Raw genomic sequence first — 11111 nt, forward strand, 5'->3', positions numbered from 1 at the left:
TTCTTTAATGTACACAATATAAAAATATAATCATTGTCTTGCGATTTACTCCTCAAATATCTATCCCCATATCTGAGTATACGAGAAAGTCTAGGGGAGACCACTCCCGATTTTTTCTCTTAAAGCCAGTAATAACAAGCACAGCTGCTTTTCCATCACTACTTGGAGCAGTGGATCAACTCATTTTCTCTTTACTCAAGAGACTCGATGAGTTATGTCAGGTTTTCCAATCCAGTCTGCATTTGCTTTGTAGATCATATACTGTGAATAGAAGTTATCTTGTAGAAACAGCTACAAAAGTGTGAGCTTCCAGTGGTGGTGCAGTTGCAAGCCATTTAGTCCCAGTATTTGCATAATGAGAGATGTGTGTGCTGTGAAAGATTAAGGTCTCCATGACCCCTTGAACCCTCAGACCAGACGTCAGACACCAGGTAAAATCCCAAGATGAATATTTATATACACTCCACAATACTCATATAATTAATAACCAATACAATAAACCAATCAATAATCAATCCTCCACTCCCAGACGCGTTGCCACCCAGCTCAGCTCAACATCTGGCTTTCCCAGAGTCCTTTTATATTCCCTGACCCGGAGGTGTTTCTGTTCCATTACCCACAAGTCCTTATTCCTTCCGTGTCGGGGTAAACAGTCCTTATCTTCAACCCGGAAACATGTCGTTCCTTCTAGTCATATGATCATGACATGCTTCCGGGTTATAGGGCACGAATGAGGCCTTGAGCCTCCCTGTAGCGTCCTCTGGTGGGCCCCACGGTGTCCAGCAGGGTCGGGAAATAAAAACTCCATTGTCCATAATTCCCTGTTGGTCTTCGGGGCACTTCCATGCTACAGGGAGGGCTCCATCTAGCGGCCTGTGGGTATTGGCCGGGATGAACGGCCGGCCATATCTCACAGTGCATACATTAATTTTAATCGGTGTAGACATTGGACTTGGGTGCTGCTAAGGGGACCTAAGCAAAGTAATCTAAATTTAAAATACAGATTCTGTAGAATGTGATACATTTATTACACCACTTGCCTAAACTAGAAACAGCATGAAGTGATGAATGGAAAGCTTTTGATAGGCAGAAGAGTAAATAATTTAGTTTTAAAAGTAATGTTTACTATTACTCATTGTTTGGAAAAAAAAAAACTGCCCCCCTCTTTCCAGACAACATTGAAAAGACATAGTTGTCAAAAATTTCCACGATATCTAGTGCTTTCATCATTTCCAATCTTATTCCATTCACCCCTGCTGTCTTGCCACTACAGAACGTTTTTAATCACATAGAAGCTACATCTATAGAAATAAATCCCAACCCAAACAATGCTTCTGTTGACAGTGTGTTCACCAGTTTTACAAGTAGCTTCTTCACTTTCTAGTAAGATCCCCAGTTCAGGTCCACATTTTCCTACACTACTTGAAAATAGCCTAGACTTGACCTGCTTATTTATCCTGAATCAATGAATATGTAGCATGCCAGAATCACTTTGATGCTATCAAAGGTAATTTCCATTACCTTACAAACCCCCTCTCGCATTGCTGCTTTTTCTAGCCTCCTGGTACCCTTCAGTTAAATCTGAAAATGTTCTTGCTAAAATGGCATGAGAGACCTCCATCTTCCATGTCATATAAAATGCTACTAATAGTGTTTTAGCCACAGCTTCTTGTAACTTCCTTGAACTGGGTCCATTTAAGACTCCATGTCCCTGACTGCTCCTGAAATATGGGAAAATATCTAAACTAAACACTAGCATGCTCTCACTAGTTATTTGAGCCTTACTTCTTTGTCTAGCAGGTGCCTCATCTGTCTGAGGCAACCTACCTGCAAGTAGTGATTAGTTAACAGCTCAGCACTTCTCTTTACCTGGATGTCCAAAAGATATTGCACAACTACAGAGTTGAACATTGACATGTGGCCCAAGGTATTTTGGAACCAGGTACACTTATATACAAGTTTGTGTTCATACAAGTTGTTTACTATGAACTATCCATGAAAAGTATGGGAATTAAAGTTTATGTTTTTGTTGGAGAAGAATAATGTTCTCTGGACAGGCATGTCAAAAGGATGAAGTATGTGTCTGCAATACCAAACAGCTTTGGAAGAATTTAGCATTTAATGTTTGTTTACAGCAGCATCACACTCTCTTGTAATTCTTCTTCTTTCGGCTGCTCCTGTTAGGGGTTGCCACAGCGGATCATCAAAAATTGTTGTCCGCATATTGATTTGGCAAAATTTTACACAGGATGCCATTCCTGATGTAACCCTCCCCATTTATCCCCACTTGGGACCGGCACGAAGAAACACACTGGTTTGTGCATCCCCAGTGGCTGGGTTATCGCGTAATAAGAACCGCAAAGGTATAGACTGATATTTTTTAGCCCAAAACCTGGTTTAATTTTTATTCCTTTCTCAATAGTTAATTATGTTAATTTAGAATTTAAATTGGAAACCCATTGTCATGAATCTGATTTATGCCTTTCCTAAAGTCATTTTAATTACATTTTGGGAATTTTAATGTGTGTTTTCTTTATTATTTAGTTTTTTTTTAACATTTAAGTCATGATGTCTTTCCATGCTATTTTGTTTTGTGTTTTTTGGATGTTTACTTCCATTTTGTGGCCATGCTGTTTGTAGTTACAATGCCTCTTGCTGATAGTGTAACAAATATCAAAATATTCAATAAATATTCACTTTATTTCTTTTAATTTCATAAACTATTTATATATGCCCCATAACCCTGAACTGTGTTAAGTGGTTTTGACGATGTTGTATTATTTATGTGACATCGCTTACCAGGTGACAGACTTACAAGGCTTGTGGGAAACTCTTATCCCTTCTAGCGGTTAAAATAAGTAAAATAAATAAGTAAAATAGCATAACTTGTCAGTTTATTACCGTATTTTCCCTAATCTTTGAGAGCATTGATACACAGAAGCACTACATTTGCAGTTTCACTGCTTTTAATTGTATTCTTGTGTTCTTTTTAAAGTGCCTTTTGATAGTTTGTGAAAGGCCCTGTATGAAGTTAAGCTTAATTTACTTTCAATTAGATGACAATTACAATAAGGATCCCACAATGTGGTGGTGTGTTTTAAATCAAAAACTTCTCACCAGACTAAAAATCATTGGTGATTTGTTCATACACACCCATTTTCAATCTAACTAAGTTTAGTCAGCAAAGCCAAATTGTGGTAATATGAGCAAGACAAATGAGTATGCCATTGCAGCAGGATTTTCTTATGGATGGAAACTACTTGCCACTTTGTAAGTTCTCTCTTTCTTTATTTTTCCATTGTGTATCTTCTTATATAATTTGTGGTTCCATGGCATTATTCTTGTTATAAAGAGAAGCTGGAAAGACAGTCTCCTGTTATAATGTTTATTCAGTAATAAAATATGTATTTAATTAATTGTTCCCTACTCTCATAACAGGTTACAGAAAAAAAGCCAAGAGAGACTAAAGCAAAAAAAACTGCATTCGATAAAGAAGCAAAGCAGAAGGGAGGATCTGGACTGAAACTAAAACTATGTGAAGACATCAGAAAATTCAAGATTATTTATTTCAAACATAAAAATATTTAGCATTCCATTTGGTGTGTACTGTAGTTATTACACATTTTTTACGCAGTGTACACATACTTTACCATTTTTTGATCAATATATCTTGAAAAGATGCAAGGCATTTGTACCCACACTATTTGCTCACTGTAATCACCCCCAGTAATACATCCACAATCTCAAACCCCACACTGTCTGTGCCCTGATTAGCACTATAAAGAGGTATGATTTGAGGCAGTTAATTATTTTACTTGAAAACAGAATGGCACCCCCAAGCCTCTTCCAGAAGCTGATCGCAATGCACCTTTCTCAGAAGCACATCTTTCCAGGTAGTAGTCAGAGATAAAGATTTAGTCTGATCATGGACTCGTAAGAAAGGATTGCAAAACAAATTCATTTCTGCCAGGGAAGACTGCAGGCGGGATGCAGACAAAGAGTTGAAGAACATATATAGTCATTCAGAAAATGCGTGAATAGTTTTTACTTCGTCTTGTAAGTGGAGTCACATTTTAAAGACCTTTTTACAGTATTCCTGCAATCATAACTATAGTGTAGATTGTAATTTCAGTTTACTCTTAAAAGCAGAGTAGTATAAAAGCTACTTTGCACATACTGTACTTAAGCATTATCAAATAGAAATGACAGTACTCATCATCTTCTGTAAGCATATAATAATTAAATTATTCCAAATTTGTTTATTCTATTACATAGTGTGCAATAGCAATAAAGACAACTTATAAGACATTTAAGTTATATGATACAATGTGTAGAGTACTAGTCAAGAGTGGTTATGCATAAGCTATCTAACTCACTAGTGAGGCCTCAGTCGGAGTACATGTACAGTTTTGATTTCCACATTCCAAAAATACATTTAGAGCATTAGAAAGTTATGAAGAGAAGAAGCCATTCAGCCCAACCTATTCAACTAGATTATCCAAAATAACATCAAGTCAAGATTTGAAGGTCCCTATACCACTCCACCATGCAACAGGTTATTTATTCCATGTGTCTATGGTTCTTTGCGTGAAGAAAAACTTTCTAATATTTGTGTGAAGTCTACCTTTAACAAGTTTCCAAATGTGGACCAGTGTTCCTGATTCAAAATTTATTTTAATGTAACAACTGAGATCTACTGTAGTAGTTCATTAGATACTTACTACAATCCAGACAAGAGCAGGCCATTCAGCCCAAAAAAATCTTGCTACTCCTAACCAGGTGATTCTTCTAAAATAACATCAAGTCTAGTTTCTATTGTCTACCACACTGCTTGATAACTTATTCCATGTTCCCATGGTTCACTTTGTGAAGAGAGCAAAACCCTACACAGTATTCCAGATGAGGTCTAACTAGTGTTTTATTAAGCTTGAGCATAACCTCCTTGGATTTGTACTCTACACATCATGCTACATAACCTAACATTCTGTTAGCCTAATAAACATCTTCTGAACACTGGCAGTTGATAGTGATGAGTCCACTTCTTTTTCTTCTTCTTCTTCATCTTCTTTCTGCTGAACCTTTTAGGGATTGCAACAGCAGATCATCTTTTTGTATATCTTCCTGTTCTCTGCATCTTGCTCCGTTACACTCCCCAGCTGCATGTCCTTTCTCACCACATCCATAAACCTCCTCTTGGGCCTTTCTCTTTTCCTCTTACCTGGCAGCTCCATCCTTAACATCCTTCTCCCAATATACCCAGCAGATGCACATGCCAAACCAATGCAATCTCCCCTCTCTGCCTTTGTTTCCCAACTGTCCAATCTGAGCTGACCCTGTAATGTACTTATTTCTAATCCTGTCCATCCTTATCATACCCATTGCAAATCTTAACATCTTTAACTCTGCCACATCCAGCTCCGTCTCATGTTTTTGATCAGTGCCACTGTCTCCAACCCATATAACAATGCTTATCATCTATAACGTCTAAATCCTTCTTATAAGGTGTACTTTCAATTTTCATACCTCTTTGTGTACTCAGACTTAACATTTTACTTCCTACATGTATACTTTTACATTTACTTTCCATTAAATTTAATATTTCAGAAATCTGTCCAAGCCTGTATACTGATCCACTTATAAAATAAATACAAGAACAATGTCAAAGGTTTGGGGATCCACCCTGTATACTGCAGTGTATAGATAACAAAACGAGGTCTTTACAGATTGGAATCCAGGACAGAACTGAGAACAACAAAAATGAAGGTCATATATGTATATAGTCAGTGGAAGGGAAATGACATCATGAGAAAATGGAATTCTGGAACTGGAAGTGACATCAGGGGGAGGAAGGATCTTGAGGATCGGGACCGGACATGATGTTGAGGTTGTCATCTGAAGATTGCACATTGCTGACAATTTTTAATTTGCACACAAAACAAACTAACTCTTCATAGACAAGAAGAACAAATTCATTCCATCACAGCAGTCCTCCATAGTACTTTCTTATCAAATGTGCTCTTCCATTCTTTCATGGTAGAGGAGACACATATTTTCATAGTAGCCATACCCAAGGTATATTGTACTGATTACTGAGAAAAAAATATTTAATGATTCAATGGGGAAATGAAGATGATAAAGTTCATGATATAATACAAGCTAATGGTGACCAATACTGTACAACAGCACCTGATATAAAAAAAAACATCCATGGGAAAAAAAAATTCATGTTACTCAGGTCACATAAGTCACATTTACATTTTCATTTATTTTCTTGGCCGATCCTTTTATCCAAAGTGACTTACAACAGAGGTAAACGTAATCGAGTAACATTAAGCTAAGGCCTGTTTTTTCAGCAACTGTATTAGAACAGGTAACAAAAGCTGATTGCCACAAGTGAAAAGAGGTAATAACTAATAATTATCCATCATATATTATAATCAATAAGGCAATTAAACTTAAACAACAAATTAACCAACAATATAAAAGATCACAGGCCATGTTTTTTAGTTTAAATCAATTAGACAGATATTCAAAGAACAGGTGAATCTCTAATTGCTTTTTAAATACATTGAGGGAGTCTGTTCCACCAACTGGGAACTACACAGGAAAAGAGTCTGGATTAAGACTTGAAACCACACAGAGGTGTGGCATCACCAGATGCTGTTCACTGGTATACTTGAGTGGGCAAAAAAGAGCGTAGCACCTCACCAGTGTCTGTATAGGCACTCATGCTGACCCACTGACTACTCTGTAGGCAAGTACCAGAGATTTGAATTTAATGCATGCTGCTACAGGGAGCCAATGTAGCAACCTGAAGAGAAGAGTGACATGTGCCTAGTTGGTTAAATACAAGACACGCCACTGCATTCTGAATCATTTGCAGTGGCTTGATAGGACAGAAGTGAGTTGCAGTAGTCCAGACACAACAACACCACCGCCTGGGCCAGAAATTGTGCTGCTTACTCTGTTACATAAGGTCTGATCTTATGGATGTTGTACAGTGTGAACCTGCATGAACAAGAATCAGTGGAAATGTGGTCAGGAAATGCTGCTTATCAATCACCATCCCTAGGTTACGTACACATTTGGCAGGTGTTAGAGCCAATCTGTACAGAGATAGAGAGCTGAACAGACTGCCTGACCAGGATCGCAGGAAGCTTGGTTTGGTCAGGTTGAGCTGCAGATGGTGGTCCTTCATCCAGGCTGAGATATCAGTAAGACCTGCGGAGACTAGCTTATCCCGTATTATCCTCTGGAGGGAACAACAAGTACATCTGTGTATCGTCGGCATAGCACTGATAAGAGAACCCATGGAATTTGATGACAGAGCCCAGCGAGGTAGTGTACAGAGAGAACCAGCACCAATCCTTGGGGTACACCTGGCCATGGCTGATGTGCCTTTGACAACTCTCCTCACCAGGATACCCTGTAGGACCTGCCCAAGATGTAGGACTCAAACTATCAGAGAACATTTCCAGTGATGCCAGTGTCAGAGAGGGTGGCAAGAAGGATGCCATGGTTGACTGTGTTAAGCACATAAGAGAGATTTAGCAGTATCAGGATTAATGACATGTTGGTTGCTCTAGCATGATATAGCTGGTTGACCACCATTAGTACAGCCATTTCAGTCGAGTGGTTCCTCTTGAAGCTGGACTGGTTGAGAACCAGAGGGTCAGATTGCTCGCTGGTTGGAGGAACTTAAGGCTTACCGCTTTTGCATACAGCATCGACCTGGAGAGCAACACAAAAATGCAGATGCTCTGTCTCGATGGCCCTGTGCAGACAAGGGGTGTGCCGATTGTGAGGAATGGGAGCGTCAAGATCAAAGCTGTGAGGATCCCGATATGGTTCAGTGCCAGGTTGTGCTCAAGAGTGGCGAGTCAGTCCGTAATGTGACCCCGAAGTCAAGAAGATCCTCCAGTGGAAAGAGAAACATTATTGTCTCTTCTGGGAGGAAGTGGCACTTGAAAAACTACAGTTTTTCAGTCTTTGGTCCCAGTGGGACAGCTTGGTTGTGGAAGAGGGGGTATTGAAGTGACAGTGGAAGGACCCCGCAACTGGAGAAGGGAGATGGCAGATCGTTGTAACATAACAGCTGCATGAAGAGATCCTGAGGAACATGCATGGAGTGCTTGGAGTTGGTCATTTCGGACTCACCAAGACCTTAAGGCGGGTGAGGCAGGTGTTTTATTGGGGACAGTGCAGGTGCGATGTAGAGGACTACTGCTGCAGTTGTGATTTATGCACAGCCAGTAAAGTACCCAAAGGAAAGTCTTCTGCCCCACTACAGCAGTATCAGGTAGGGGCCCCAATGGAACAAGTGGAAATTGACATTCTTGAGTCATTTCCCTACTCAGAGATGGGGAATCGGTTTGTTTCAATCACGACTGACCATTTTACCAGGTGGCCAGAAGCCTATGCACTGCCTAATCAAGAAGCTGGGACTGATGCTGAAGCTCTAATTTTCGGATTCTTTAGTCGGTTCATGATGTCTGTTGAACTGCATTCAGACCAAGGGAGAAACTTTGAAAGCCAGGTCTTTCAAAAAGTATGTAAGAGGCTTGTCATCCAGAAAACCTGAACCACCCCCCTACACCCCTAGAGTGATGGCCTAGCCAAGCAGTTTATTCAGTCTCTGACCACACAGCTGACTTTTAGCACATCTAAAGGTCAAAAGGACTGGGACCAGCAGCTGGCTCTGGTTCTGATGGCCTGCCGATCTTCTGTGCAGGAATCCTCTATCTGCATCTATGCCTTAATAATGTTGGGACAAGAGCTTCAAACACTGTCTGCCCTTGTATATGGTGTACCCCCTGACCCCCCCGCTGAACCTCCAGGAACCTGACTATGCTCCAAGTTGCAGGATCGATTGGAGGTGGCACATAACTTTGCAAGGGGCCAGATGAGAGTAGCAGCAGAGAAACTGAAGTGCCACTATGACATTCGGCTTCGGGGTAGCCTTTTCAAGTAGGCGATCAAGTTTGGGTGTATGGGCCAAAAAGTCAGAAGGGACGCTCTCCTTCCACAAATCCTGACTCAAATGTTACACCACTTGCCCAGCCTGACTCCACTAAAAGTGTATTTATGAAATACACTGAAATTAGCTGAATATCGTTTATTAGTTTAAGGCATCTGATTGTAATCAACCTGTAACAATATAATGGTCCAGCGTTGTTACTCTCAGTGCACCACTCAGAGTATTTAACCCACTGTATCTGAGTGTGGAATCACAGCTCTACAGCAGCTGATCGGAAAGAGGATTATCGGGATACAGCATCAAGCACACGCTGCATCAGCCATGCGTATAGTCTATTTGAACTTCACCCATACAGAAAATGCTTCAGAACCTTTCCTGTAGGGAACTCGCAGTTCAGAAACAGTTTCATCCCAGGAGCTCTAAGCGCACACAATTATTCCATCAAGTGCTCCTGGTAGAACTGTTTGTACTTAAAAGGACAATTACCTCACTGTAAACTTGCGATACAGTTATAATATTTTGCAACCTCAGCCACTTTATGAACCATTTTCACTATCTGCACTATATGTACATGTTTATTGTATTTATGCTTTTATATTGTATATTTTTCATTGTTTTTTATCATTTTTATTATTATTGTTATCATTTTATAGGAAAATAAGTTTATGGTGGATTTGCATATTGAATCTCATCATACCATACAATAACAATAAAGTAGTTCAATTAAGGGCGGCACAGTGGCGCAGTGGTAGTGCTGCTGCCTCGCAGTTAGGAGACTCGGGTTTGCTTCCCGGGTCCTCCCTGCGTGGAGTTTGCATGTTCTCCCCGTGTCTGCGTGGGTTTCCTCCGGGCGCTCCGGTTTCCTCCCACAGTCCAAAGACATGCAGGTTAGGTGGATTGGTGATTCTAAATTGGCCCTAGTGTGTGCTTGGTGTGTGGGTGTGTTTGTGTGTGTCCTGCGGTGGGTTGGCACCCTGCCCAGGATGGGTTCCCTGCCTTGTGCCCTGTGTTGGCTGGGATTGGCTGCAGCAGACCCCCGTGACCCTGTGTTTGGATTCAGCGGGTTGGAAAATGGATGGATGGATAGTTCAATTAAATTCAATAGAAGAGAGCGCGTATTTACATATGATGACGACTGGCTTCTAAGTCGATTTAGATTTCCAAGCTCTTCTTGGAGCTCTTGATATCATTTTTAAGATGAAATGCAATAAAGTATGTACATTGATCCCTCCTCGATCGCGGGGGTTGCGTTCCAGAACCCCCCGCGAAAGGTGAAAATCCGCGAAGTAGAAACCATATGTTTATATGGTTATTTTTATATTGTCACGCTTGGGTCACAGATTTGCACAGAAACACAGGAGGTTGTAGAGAGACAGGAACGTTATTCAAACACTGCAAACAAACATTTGTCTCTTTTTCAAAAGTTTAAACTGTGCTCCATGACAAGACAGAGATGACAGTTCTGTCTCACAATTAAAAGAATGCAAACATATCTTCCTCTTCAAAGGAGTGCGTGTCAGGAGCAGAGAATGTCAGAGAGAGAGAGAAAAAAGCAAACAATCAAAAATCAATAGGGCTGTTTGGGCTTTTAAGTATGCGAAGCACCATGCGGGAAGCATGTCGCTTGATAAAGCAGCTGCAAGGAAGCCCAGTAAGGAAGGGAGCAATGTGAACATAGTCTTTCAGCATTTTTTAGACAAGCATCTGTATCCTCTAGGGGTCCGAACAGCTCCCCTGCTCACACCCCCGCCGTCAGGAGCAGAGAATGTCAGAGCAAGAGAAAGAAAGAGAGAGAAAAGCAAACAATCAAAAATCAATACGTGCTGTTTGATCTTTTAAGTATGTGAAGCACCGTGCGGGAAGCATATCGCGCAACAAAGCAGCCACAAGTAAGCCCAGCAAGGAAGGGAGAAATGTGAAGGTAGTCTTTCAGCGTTTATTGAGGAGCAGCCGTATCCTCTTGGGGTGTGAACAGCCCCCGTGCTCACAATATATTTGAGGAGTTTTATTTAATACGTAATACATGCTCTGATTGGGTAGCTTCTCAGCCATCTGCCAATAGCGTCCCTTGTATGAAATCAACTGGGCAAACCAACTGAGGAAGCATGTACCGGAAATTAAAAGACCCATTGTC

General features: G+C 40.6%; 1 protein-coding gene across 1 annotated transcript in view; it reads left to right on the forward strand.

Moving 5' to 3' along the window:
* Positions 1 to 3752, forward strand: part of mrpl58 (mitochondrial ribosomal protein L58) — a 98362-nt gene extending 94610 nt beyond the window's left edge. The window contains exon 6 of the mRNA XM_028791826.2: positions 3439 to 3752. Coding sequence (XP_028647659.1) covers positions 3439 to 3523 — 85 coding nt within the window. The 3' untranslated portion in view covers positions 3524 to 3752. The remainder of the gene's footprint in view (positions 1 to 3438) is intronic.
* The last annotated feature ends 7359 nt before the right edge of the window (positions 3753 to 11111 follow it).

This window comes from Erpetoichthys calabaricus, chromosome 14 (assembly GCF_900747795.2).
Source record: "Erpetoichthys calabaricus chromosome 14, fErpCal1.3, whole genome shotgun sequence".
Taxonomy (NCBI): Eukaryota; Metazoa; Chordata; class Cladistia; order Polypteriformes; family Polypteridae; genus Erpetoichthys; species Erpetoichthys calabaricus.